Raw genomic sequence first — 13,713 nt, 5'->3', positions numbered from 1 at the left:
AGAAGATTCTACAAGAGGCCCAGGTAGTCATTCAGAATGCCCTGTCACTTGGGCCATATCATCCAGCAGATCCAGTGGTGCTTTAAGTGTCTCAGAGGGAGAGATGCTGTTTGGGCCCTTTGGAAGGCTCTTGTAGGAATGGAGGACAATAATCTCTTCATTTGATTTAATTTTAGAACCAGAACCTGAAAAACCTGAAGACTTTCAAGAAGGTGAAAAACTTGAAAAGACAGAGGAAGAGGGTCAGAAGGAAGAGGAAGAAGAAATAGAAATAAGTACAGGACAATCAACAATACCAGCCAATTTAGAACGACTTTGGTCATTTTCCTGTGACTTAACCAAAGGCCTTAATGTGAGCAGCCTTGCCTGGAATAGAACAAATCCTGTAAGTTATTGAACATTTTAACAATTCTGTCTTTAGAGTATAAGGGTGACTGTCAAGTACTAGTTGTTTGTTTTCTCAGACATTAGGCAAGGGATTTTATTTGACATAAAGTGGAGTTTTTAACATACCTCTACAACAAGTTCATGTTTCAAAAAGTAGAAAATGATAATAGTTACAAAATAATTTTTTCTCCTTTAGTATGAAATGTCATCATTTTAATTTTAGGAGATGTACTTGGGACATAGTATTCTCTGAATCCATATCAGATATTGAAAAGTGAACCAGAAGATAACATCTAATTGATTTATTTTCAGATATATCAAGCTCATGTACCCAAATTAATATTCTTCTTAAAGTAATCATATTCAGAAATATATACTTAATCTAGTGACCCTGAAAATATACAAGATAATTTTGAGATTTCTTAAAATATTATTACTACCAGTAATAGCAAATACTTTTTTAATTATTTTTTTATTTTTTATTATTATTTTTTTTATGAAGTTTATTGTCCAGTTGGTTTCCATACAACACCCAGTGCTCATCCCAAAAGGTGCCCTCCTCAATACCCATCACCCACCCTCCCCTCCCTCCCACCCCCCATCAACCCTCAGTTTGTTCTCAGTTTTTTTTTTTTAATTTTTTTTTCAGCGTTTTTTATTTATTTTTGGGACAGAGAGAGACAGAGCATGAACGGGGGAGGGGCAGAGAGAGAGGGAGACACAGAATCGGAAACAGGCTCCAGGCTCCGAGCCATCAGCCCAGAGCCTGACGCGGGGCTCGAACTCATGGACCGCGAGATCGTGACCTGGCTGAAGTCGGACGCCCAACCGACTGCGCCACCCAGGCGCCCCTGTTCTCAGTTTTTAACAGTCTCTTATGCTTTGGCTCTCTTCCACTCAAACCTCTTTTTTTTTTTTTTTCCTTCCCCTCCCCCATGGGTTTCTGTTAAGTTTCTCAGGATCCACATAAGAGTGAAACCATATGGTATCTGTCTTTCTCTGTATGGCTTATTTCACTTAGCATAACACTCTCCAGTTCCATCCATGTTGCTACAAAGGGCCATATTTCATTCTTTCTCATTGCCACGTAGTACTCCATTGTGTATATAAACCACAATTTTTTTATCCATTCATCAGTGGATGGACATTTAGGCTCTTTCCATAATTTGGCTATTGTTGAGAGTGCTTAACAGCAAATACTTAAATAGTACTTACTATGTACCAGGCGATACTGTAAGCATTTTACTTGTATTAACACGGTAACTCTGAGTTAGGTACTATCTTCCCCATTATGTTGATAAGAAAACTGAAGTACAAAAAGGATAAATAACTTGCCCAAAGTTACACATCTCTTAAATTCCCAGAGTAACACAACTCTAGTAAGTGAAACAGCTAGAATTCAAACTCTAACATCTGAATCCAGAGTTCTTGCTCTTAATTACTGCACTGCCAAAAATCATCTTGAGCCAAATTATATGAATCATCAAGTTGGAGAATGGTATGTTTGCTTTAAAAGAGAGATGATTATAGAGTAACGAAACTTATTTTCTCCTTGAGTTTATAAACTGCTTCTGAAGACATGATTCTCAATTAGGGATTCTAAAAACCTTTTGTGTAATAACAATACCTTTGGAATAAATATTTAGTGTATTTTTAAAGTGGTCAAAACGAATTTGTATATTAAGATTGTATTGTATAATGTAAGTTTAAGAATTAGCCTTTTTATTTTACTGCCACACCTTATAAGGTGCTATGTGCAAATATGCTAGTGGTTACAGTTTTTAAAAAAACAAAGTCTATCATCATTCTTATAGAAACCTAAGTAATGTGTTATTTAAATTATGTATGTTATCTTTAATAAAATAAAATACTTTTAGTACGGATTGGTTTTTATAAACTATATTTGGAAACCCCATGTAAGGTAAGTGATACTCAATAAATCAATAATAAATGTGTAATAAAGACAGGTGAATCATTTTTAGAAACTGAATATACCAGCATTTTAAAAGTTAATATATTGTTATTGAGATTAAACTTAAATAATTGTTAACAAAGCTAAAAAAATATGACAAATGGCATCTATTATATTTATTGATTCATTCTACAAATACTTATTGAACATTGACTATGCCAGGAACTCTAATAAGGCACTAGAGAAACAGTAGTAATTTAGTCACACATAGACCCTGCCTATATAATAGTTCTCTCTGTGTTTTAATAAGGAAAATAAATAGTATTGTGGGAATACATAAGAGAGGCTCATGAATGCTTTTTAGTGGAAGTGGTGCCTATGCTGAGTCTTGAAGCAATGAATAGAAGTTTGTTCATGTCAGTGTAAAAGGAATAGTGGTGAAGAGTGGTTTAAGGCAGAGGAAATTATAAAGAGGTGATGTTGGCTTGAAAGTAGGGTTATGGCAAAAATATATAATATATTTTTGATAAAGGTATTCTGATTACAAAGAAGAGGTTGGGTTTGGTCAATCATTAAACTTTTGTCTTTATGCACTTGTATAAGCATATCTTGAAATGCTTTATTAAACAGTTTGGGGTGCCATGACAAGATACCATCGACTGGCTGGATTAGAAATCAGAAATTTATTTGCTGGAGGCCAGGAAGTTTAGGATCATTGTGCTGGCTGATTTCATTACTGGTGAAGGCTCTCTTCCTATCTTGCAGATGGCCACCTTCTTGCTGCATTCTCACATGGTGGAGAGAGAGAGCTCTGGTGTCTCTTCCTCTTTTTATGAGGCCACCAATCCTATTGGATTAACATTATGACCCTCATGATCTCATTTAATCTTCATTACCTCCTAAAAGCCCTTTCTTCAAATATAATCACATTGGGGATTAGGACTTCAACACATGAATTTTAGGGGAGGAGACACAATTCAGTTCAGGGTACTTTGTCTTTATATTTGAAATAATTAGGTCATTCTCAGAAACCCATAATGTAGTAATATAATCTTGGAAGATTAACTCAATATATAAAAGAACTTTTCAGCAATTGGTTCTTTTTAGTTATTCATCAGTCTGAAAATATGATTATTATTTTGCTTAGGAAGATGGAGGTGTAAAGTAAAAATAAATAGTATACTGGTATTTTTTCTCAATAGAAGTGTCTTTCTATTTTTAACACAGTTCATTAAAATGTATCTTTATATATTTTCCAATGTTTTTATGCTACCCTCTCTTATTTTAAACATATTTTTCTGATTTTCAGGACCTTTTGGCTGTTGGCTATGGGCACTTTGGATTTAGAGAGCAAAAAAGAGGATTGGCTTGCTGCTGGTCAATAAAGAATCCTATGGTAACCCCAGTAGGAATAAAGACATTTTTAGTTAATTAAATATTGACATAATTCTCATAAAGTAGATAGTTGTGTGTGATAATTAAAGTAAAAAAATTATCGAGGAAGACTTTATTTTCTTTGGTTTAAATCTATAAGTATTAAAATTTATTCTTGTTGATATTAGGTAAAGTAAATTCATTTAATAGATATTTATTGAGCATTTACTATGTGCTACTAGATCTTATGATCCAGAGTTGAACCATTATGTTTTATCAGAAAGAAGAGCAAATTTGTGAGTGAAAATCCTTTGAAAATTATATGTTTCAGCTAATACTGAATTGTTTCTTAATGTATAAATATCTCATCACCTCGTAAGATAGATTTCTGCTGGCTTGAATACATACAAAATGGATGAATATGAATGACCATGTTATTAGCAAGAATTTTTCAAGGAGAATAATAAGAATCAGTCATGGTGTTTTTTTGTTAAACAGTTTTAGTCAATCTGTTATTTTGCAGCTTTACGTTTAGTTTTAATTCATAACTGAATTGTGAAGTGGAAAACTTAGAAAAGGATCAGGAAAGCAAAATAAAAAATGATTGGAGTTTTTATAAATAATCCCAGTCTATTAGGAAGCTGGGTTTATGTAGAATTAAAAAAAAAGAAAGGAAGAAGCAATTTTAAACATGTGGAAGTATTGATATAGGATCCATCATTGGTAAGTTGTCTTCTTTTCCATACAGACTGTTGGAAGCAAGAAGGGATTTAGATTAGACTTTAAGCAAAGCAAAACAATAAAACTCTTCACAGAGTTGTCAAAAAGACTACCGTACAGAGTTTTTTGTGGCTTCTTCTTTCCACCGTTCAGAAATGTCTAGATAATGCAAGCCTATGAAACAGATACTGGAAGATAGGAACATTGCTAGATAATTTGATTGGAGCCCATTATTTGTTTCTTAAAGAAAGTAAATCTATGATGATCATGCAAATCCTACTGAAAGATTACCAAAATATGATAATTATTGGAGAAGGCCATGCTGTATTTCTTAAAATTATTGAGTTCTGAGGATTCATCAAAGGAAAGGGAATGACTAATTGACATTTTGTTTTCATCTATACTGGAAGTTAGGAAGAGAAGAGTAACTTAATGTAGACTAGCCCTTCTTACATTTCCACTGCCCCCAGACTTGTCTTAAGTCACCATTATACCCTATCTTACTGTGGCCTGCAAAACCCAGTTTAAAATGTAATACAATTATTTTTTTATTCAGTGGCCAGAACGTATTTATCAGAGTCAATATGGAGTTACTGCTGTGGATTTCTCCATTGGAGCACCTAATCTTTTAGCAGTTGGCTATCACAATGGTACCATTGCAATTTATAATGTACAGAGCAACAGTAATGTTCCTGTTCTGGATAGTAGGTGAGAATCCAAGAATCAGATAAACATATAATATGTGCTTTTTTTAGGGAGAAGTAAAAATTTAATGTTATCTAATTTTGAGTGGATGTTTATGTTTTGAGAGTGATACCATTATTTTTCACTTAATAATTCCTCTCTAGCTGAAATGCTCTGTCCTAAAATCTGTATGTTCTCTGCCCACCTCACCAACCTTCCTTGACAGTTTGTTTATTCTTAAAAAAATTTTTTTTAATGTTTATTTATTTTTGAGACAATGCGAGAGACAGAGTGCAAGCAGCGGAGGGGCAGACAGAGGGAGACACAGAATCTGAAGTGAGTTCCAGTCTCCGAGCTGTCAGCCCAGAGCCTCACGCGGGGCTTGTACTCATGACGCTTAACCGACTGAGCCACTCAGGTGCCCCTACAGTTTGTTTATTCTTTTAAAAGAAAGTCAAAAATTTCCCCAGCTTCATTGAGGTACAATTGACAAATAAAAATTGTATATATTTAGGTTCTACAATGTGATTTTTTTTTTAATTTTTTTTTCAACGTTTATTTATTTTTGGGACAGAGAGAGACAGAGCATGAATGGGGGAGGGGCAGAGAGAGAGGGAGACACAGAATCGGAAACAGGCTCCAGACTCTGAGCCATCAGCCCAGAGCCTGACGCGGGGCTCGAACTCACGGACCGTGAGATCGTGACCTGGCTGAAGTCGGACGCTTAACCGACTGCGCCACCCAGGTGCCCCACTACGATGTGATTTTTAAAAGGGGTACAATGTAATTGTTTAATATGTATACACTGTGAAATGATTACCACAATAAAATTGATCAATATGTGGTGAGAACATTTTGGATCTATTCTCTTAGCAAATTTTGAGTATATAGTACAGTATTGTTAACTATGAACATCATGCTATATATTAGATCTTTAGAACTTGTTCATCTTCTAACTATAAGTTTGTACCCTTTATTGCTTTGGCACCACCTCCTCCAAGAAGCCTTCCCATTCCTTTCTTTTGTGCGTTTGTCTAGTTATCATAGCACTCATCATGCTGTATATGTATTATTTATATATATATATATATATATATATATATATATATATATATCTTTCTGAAGATGCTGTAAGCAACTCGAAGTCAAGGATTAAGTCTTGCCTGTTTATCCTCAGCATGTCACATAATATTGAGAATGTAACAGGATTAGAGTAAGTGAATAAGAATAAATAAATCAATCAGTGAATGAGTCATACTGAGAAAATAAAAAAAGTTAAAAGTGAAAGATATTGAGTATTGTTAGGTTTTTATAGTAGAACAGATACCAATGGGGCAAAAATGAAGTAGTATATTTATATTAGTGTTTGAATAAACTTAGAGCTGAAAATAGGCATCAAAACAGGGTCTGTAAGCTTAAATTTGAAATTATCTGCATAGTTTTATAAGCATGGGCCTTTGTGCTTGTTTTACCAAATAATCGAAGTTATCTATGATTTTAAAAAGATTCACAACCATTGCTTTGGGAGGTTTGCATAAAAAAATCAAGGACTAGGAACAGAGGAACCTATTATCCTGACAGGAAAACAATCACTAATCTGAGAAGTGATTTTAATTCTTCAGAGAAATGTTAAATCAGCCATAGAGAGAATCAAGCCAATGGGCAAGCCTGAAATATAGAAAGGTAAGGTAATTGTTTACTTAAATAAGACTTAAATAATTTATCTACTTAAGCTATGAAAAAAATCCTTATAAAGATGAAGATACTTATTTTCAAAGTGTCCAAAATAAATTAACACAACTTATCTAGGAAAAAGTAAATGAATAGAGTAAGAGAAAGTATATTTTGAAAAGAAAGAAAATATTTGCTTTTGTATTTCTTTTATGGCATTAATATAATTAAAAGTAGTAAAAGTTTCCTTTTATAAGAAATGAAAAAAAAACAAAAATATTAGGTAACAAAATGATTGTTTTCCCTGTTTTTCAAAATACTTTTACTAAAGTGAAAGTGAACAATAGGGGCATCATTCCATAAGTAGGTCACAGTGCTCCAGGGAGCTGTCCTTATGACTTATACTCCTGTGCTTTTAAAATTTATGACAATGATTCTATATTTAGTGCTTTTCCCTGTTTTAGTGAATCACCTCAAAAACATTTGGGACCTGTATGGCAACTACAGTGGATAGAACAAGATCGAGGGACAACAGGGGATGACAAAAGAGAAATACTAGTTTCTATATCAGCAGATGGAAGAATCTCCAAATGGGTTATACGGAAAGGACTGGACTGTCATGGTAAAAAGAATGTATACAAATACACATACATATCCAATTACCTTTTTCTTATTATGTGCTGACTTAAAATCCTAGTGAGCCATGAGTAAGAGGTGACAAATTTTAGTTTGGCTACATAAGAAAAAATATTGTACTTGCTCATTGTTTTTCTCATTGGTATTTGCTAGTTTTAAGTTAATCACATGCAAAAGATGGCAGAACTCATACTATTATTTGTAGGAGGGACATACATTATTATACAATACTTTTTCGTGTATTAAATAAGATATATGTTTTCTTCTTTAAATAAAGATTTGATGCGTTTGAAGCGAACTACTTCTAGCAGCAGCAAAAAAGGAGGGGAAAAAGAAAAGAAAGGTGAAGCTCTGATATCTCGACAGGCCCCTGGAATGTGTTTTGCTTTTCATCCTAAGGTAAATTATTCCAATCCATTATTCACTATTGCAAATGACAACTTCCAATAATTGAAATGTAGTAAGACATAAAGCAAGGCAAAGGTTTAGCATGTTAATCAATACAGTGCCTTGTAGGTAAAAATAAAACAAACATAGACATAGCTGCCAAACTAAGGTGGAGAGGCACATTCCAGTTGTCTGTACTGTGTCTTTATCTGCTTTCTAGAGGAAAGGTCTGTATTTCTGAGAAACTGTGGAAAGATTCTCTTTACAACTTCAAGTTTAACTTGAGTGCTTTATCATTTTGATAGAAACCGAATCTACCATACAGTCCACTATTTCAATGTGAGTGGTGACTCTCATGATGATGAGGATTAGGAAGAATAGTTAAGTTCATGGTTATCAGGAAGAGAATCAAATCAAAGCACAGTTAATGAAATTCTACTTTTTCTAATTATTTTTATCTGGAAGTACTTTGGAATCAGAAAACTCAGCAACTATGACAAACAAGGAAGCATATCCTATATATTTTTCCTTATATGTAACATGACCATCTTTTTTGTGACACCATCATCTACCTAATTATGCAAACCAAAATTTGAGCTCCTACTTTGTTCTACCCTATCAACCAAATGCTATTTAAGTATTATTGTCCTTTTAGTCCAAGCCTACTACTGCTAATGTAGTTCAGGCCTTTATTGCATTTCATGTTTTCCACAGCTGTTGTATTCCAACTGCCTTCACTCTCAAATTCTTGTAATCCATATTTCACCTTGATTCTAGAACAGTGCTTCTCAATGTGGGCAGGGAGGGGAATATTTTATCACCAGGGTATATTTCACAATGTCTTGAGATATTTTTGGTTGTTGCAGCTATAGGAGGTGGGACGTGGGAAGGAATGCTATTGGCATCTAGTAGGCAGAGGCCAGGGATACTGCTAAACATCCTATAGTGCACAAGGCAACTTTTGCCCTCCTCTGCACAGAAGAAGGGGGAGAAGGGGAAGAGGAAGAAAAGGGGTACTGGGGGGAAAAAAGGAGAGGGGGAAGGGGCAGGAGAAAGGGAAGAAGAAGGGGAAAGAAAAGAAGGAGAAGGGGAAGGGGAGGGGAAGGGGCTGGCCCAAAATATCAATGGTGCTGGGTTGAGAAATCCTAGTTTGTTATCCTAGAAATGTCCTTGGTGTGAGGAATTTGAGATGATCATATAGTGTGTAAATAAAGAGTTTACTTCTTTTCTAATCTGGTTACCTTTTCTTTCCTGTTTGTACTGGCTTGAACTTCCAGCACAATGATGAATGGAGGTGGTGAAAACAAACATCCCTCTCTTGTTTCTGATCTTAGGGAGAAAGTGTTCAGTCCTTTTACTATTAAGTATGATGTAAGCTGAGATTTTTTTGTAGATACAATTAATCACATTGAGGAGATCCCATTACTTTACTGTTTGTTGAGAGTTTTATCAGGAATAGATGCTAGGTTTTTGTCAAATGCTTTTTCTACATCTATTGAGATGATATATAGTTTTTCTTTTTAAGTTTGTTAATATGGTGAATAACATTGGTTTTTAAATGTTTATTTCTAAAATAAATTCCACCTGATTGTAATTTATACTTTTAATCTACTGTTGGATTTGATAGGCTTAAATTTTGTTTAGCAGTTTTCATCTTTGCTTATAAGGGATATCTATCTACAGTTTTCTTTTCTTGTAATGTCTTTGTCTGGTTTTGATATTAGGGTAATCCTGTAGAATTAGTTGAAAAGTTTTCCCTCTTTACTTTTTTGAAAGAATATGTATACAATTAGTATTATTTCTTCATTATGTGTTTGATGGGATTAATAAGCTATCTGGGCCTGGAATTTCTTTTAGGAAGGTGTTTAACTTGTAACTAGAAATGCAAATTTTTACTAGATATAGGATTATGATTATTATTATTATTATCATCTATTTCTTCTTGAGTGCATTTTGATAATTTGTGTCTTTTAAGGAATTTATTTCATCTAAGTTATTAAACTTAGTGGCATCATAATAATTCCTTAGTATTCTTTAATAGATATTAAAATATGTAGTGATGTCACCTCTTTAATTGCTACTGTTGGTAATTTGTGTTTCTTTTTTTCTTTAGTCTGGCTAGAAGTTTATCAATGCTATGATCTCAAAGAACCAGCTTTTGATTTCTCTGAATTTCACGATTGTTTTTCTGTTTTCTATAAAACTGATTTCCACTTTGATCTTTATTTTCTTTCTTCTGCTTCAGTTTTATTTGCTCCTCCTTTACTGGCTTCTTAAGGTGGAATCTGGGATCATTTATTTATGACTTTTCTTCTTTTGATGGAGGCATTTTTGCTATAACTTTTTCTCTAAGTACTGCTTTGGCAGCATCCCACAAATTCTAATATGTTGTATTTTCATTTTCATTCCATTCAGAATACTTTCTAATTTCTCTGACTTCTTTTTTGACTGATGGACTACTTAGTAGCATGTTATTTAGTTTTTAAATATTTGGGGTTTTTCAAGGATCTTTCTGTTTATTGATTTCTAATTTAATTCCATCACGATCAGAGAACAAACTTTTAATAAAAATTAATAAACTGAACCCTTTTAAATTTATTGAAGCCCAGAATGTGACATTTACATATAAATGTTCCCTGTGCACTTGAGAAAAATGTGTATTCTGCTCTTGTTGGGTGGAGTGTTCTATGAATGACAATCAGGTTAGGTTGGTTGAAGGTGTTCTACAAGTTGACTATATCCTTGCTGATTTTCTGCCTACCTCTTCCATCAATTATTAACAGAGAGGCATTGAAGTGTCTGGGCATAATTATGGATTTGTCTTTTTTTTTTTTTTAACTGTAATTCTATCAGGTTTTGCTTTATGTAGCTTGAAGCTTTGTCTCAAGGATACAAATGTTTAGGATTGTTATGTTCTCTTGATTATTCAACTCTCTTATCATTTTAAAGTGGTTCATAACTGGTAATATTATTAACACTGAAATAATCTTAGCCTGATATTAATGTAACCACCTCAGCATTCTTTTAACCAGTGTTAACATGGTTTATTTTTTCTTTTTATTAAGTTTTTATTTAAATTCCAGTTAGTCAACATAGTTTCAGGTATAGAATTTAGTGATTCAACACTTACATACAACACCTGGTGCTAATTACAAGTGCCCTCCTTAATAGCCATCACCTATTTAACCCATCCCCCTACCCATCTCTTCTCTGGAAACCATCAGTTTGTTCTCTATAGTTACGAGTCTGTTTCTTGGTTTTTCTCTCTCTTCCCCAGCCATGTTTGTTTGTTGTGTTTATTAAATCATTTTCCATCCTTTTACATTTAACCTACTTGTATCTCTGTATTTAAAGTACATTTCTTGTTGGTAGCATATAGTTGGGTCTTGCTTTTTTATCCATCTTATAATTTCTGCCTTTTAATTGTGATATTTAGACCATTTACATTTAGTTTTATTTTGATATGGTTTGGTTTGAGTCTGTCATTTTGCTTCACTAGTTTATTGGTGATGGTGGGGTGGTGGTATAACATGTCTGGTCTCCTTGCCTGGAGGCCGGACTCTAAAGGGCTATCTCAACTCCAGAGCTTCTTGGAGGTTGGGCTGAGCCTTCTGTTGCAACTGCATCATAGTCAACTTAAATCTCTGCCCATTATTGTTTCTTTCAAAGAAATTATTCCTGAGAGAACTTCCCAATAAGTCTGTTGCATGGAAATCTCAGAGTTTATATAGTGACAAGAATAACTCTAGACAGTGACCTTGAAGATCTCTACAGAAAGATAAACAACTTATAAATGGTGTTGGGATAATCATTGTTCATATAAAAATGGAATTAGATACCTACCCCTTCATAAACAAGGAACTTTTAGAAGAAAATATAGGAAAACTTTGCTATTACCTCAAAATAGGAAAAATTTCTTAAAGCACAAAAAAATGCTAAGTATATAAAAAAGTTATAATACTAACTACATCAAAATGAGAACTTCTGTTTATCAAAAGACACTAAAAAAGTAAAAGGTAAGCCATACACTTGGAGAAGATATTTGCAACATATGTAATAGACAAAGCATATATGATAGGATATATAAAGAACTTTTATATAAATCAATATGAAAATATTATGAGTAAAATAGTTAAGAGACATGAACAGAAGAGGAAATACAAATGGCCAGTAAACACAAAATGTGCTCAACCTTGTTAATATTCATATAAATGAATTCATATTCATATAAATTCATATACCATTAGGTATAATTTTATACCTAATACAATGGCAAAACTTAAGATTTCTAATGTAACCAACCATTGAAGAGAATATGGATCAAAGGGAACTTCTATATACTGCTGAATGTAAATTGGTTATGCTAGTTTGGGGAAAAATTATACTTTATTGTGTTGTTTAAACTGCTTATGTTCCATGATTTTGTAGTTGCATTCTTTTTTTTTTTTTTTTTTAATTTTTTTTTCAATGTTTATTTATTTTTGGGACAGAGACAGAGCATGAACAGGGGAGGGGCAGAGAGAGAGGGAGACACAGAATCAGAAACAGGCTCCAGGCTCTGAGCCATCATCAGCCCAGAGCCCGACGCGGGGCTCGAACTCCCGGACCCCGAGATCGTGACCTGGCTGAAGCCGGACGCTTAACCGACTGCGCCACCCAGGCGCCCCTGTAGTTGCATTCTTAAGTAGTGGTACATGCTAGAACAGTGTGTCTCAAATTTTAATGTACATACACATTATTTAGGGATCTTGTTAAAGTGCAGATTCTGATTCAGTAGGTCTGGGGTGGGATCTGAGAGTTGACATCTCTAAAATGCCCCAAGATGATACTGACTCCACATACCCAGGACATAGAGCCTGACTTTCAGACCTTTAGACTATGACTTCACAGTAGGAAATACACTTAAAATCTCTATTTAGTACCTACATATGGAGTTACAAATGCTTAAGACTCCATTTAGTTCAATCTTTCATATCCAGCAAAAAATCATTTCTTCAGCATTATATACCTAAATATTATAAAACGATGATAGAAAGTAAAAGACAACAGACAACTATTATCAAGATAGTTTTTCTAATTTTGGTTCTTGAATTCGTTTTAATAGATCTTGAGAGATATGATTTTCTTTATTTTTTGAAGTTAATTTATTTTTGAGAGAGAGAGATTGAGTAGGAGAGGGACAGAAAGAGAGGGAGACAGAGGATCTGAAGCGGGCTCTGCACTGACAGCAGAAAGCCCAATGCGAGGCTCGAACTTATGAACTGTCAGATCATGACCCGAACCAAAGTTGCACCCTTAACCAACTGAGCCACCCAGGTGCCCCGAGGGATCTGATTTTCTATTTAGCACCTTTACTAATATATCACAAGCCAATACATTTTAATTTTTTGTGTTGTAGGATACAAATATCTATTTGGCTGGCACCGAAGAGGGTCATATTCACAAATGTTCTTGTTCGTATAATGAACAATACCTAGAAACCTACAGAGGACATAAGGTTAGTTTAATTATAGTAGGTATGGAAAATTTATCTTTTAATATTTCTGAAAAAAATAGTATTTTTATACACACTACTTTTCACATGCCCTAAATTTACAACTTCAGAGTTAATAGTACGAATTGAATTAAGTACTGTCTTGTATGGAAATCATCAATAACGTGTGGGACATTTTGTTTGGCTTCCAGGTGTTCTTGATTTTTTTCTTGCAAGTTATGGAAGTCACAATTTTTATTTGTTTCTGAAAGACTTTTCTTATGATAGCATGCTGATTCCAAAGTAAAATTGTCTCTGGCATATACTTATTTTCTGTATCTTTTGTTCCATTTATGTTTTCTTCATTTTCTCCCTTATTTCTGTTTTTTAAAGTAATCCTTATACTTTTTAAAGTAAATAAGTATAATATGTATTAATATTTAGTTAGTATTGTAACAACTATATTTTT

General features: G+C 33.7%; 1 protein-coding gene across 1 annotated transcript in view; it reads left to right on the top strand.

Moving 5' to 3' along the window:
* The window catches only part of DNAI4 (dynein axonemal intermediate chain 4), a 93,851-nt gene that overhangs the window by 66,262 nt on the left and 13,876 nt on the right, over positions 1–13,713 (top strand). Inside the window, 6 exon segments of the mRNA XM_043575204.1 lie at positions 177–385; positions 3,609–3,695; positions 4,950–5,101; positions 7,213–7,370; positions 7,662–7,783; positions 13,170–13,268. Coding sequence (XP_043431139.1) covers positions 177–385; positions 3,609–3,695; positions 4,950–5,101; positions 7,213–7,370; positions 7,662–7,783; positions 13,170–13,268 — 827 coding nt within the window.

Source organism: Prionailurus bengalensis, chromosome C1 (assembly GCF_016509475.1).
Source record: "Prionailurus bengalensis isolate Pbe53 chromosome C1, Fcat_Pben_1.1_paternal_pri, whole genome shotgun sequence".
NCBI lineage: Eukaryota > Metazoa > Chordata > Mammalia > Carnivora > Felidae > Prionailurus > Prionailurus bengalensis.
Note: the sequence above shows the minus strand (reverse complement) of the source record. Positions and strands in the feature narration are given on the sequence as shown.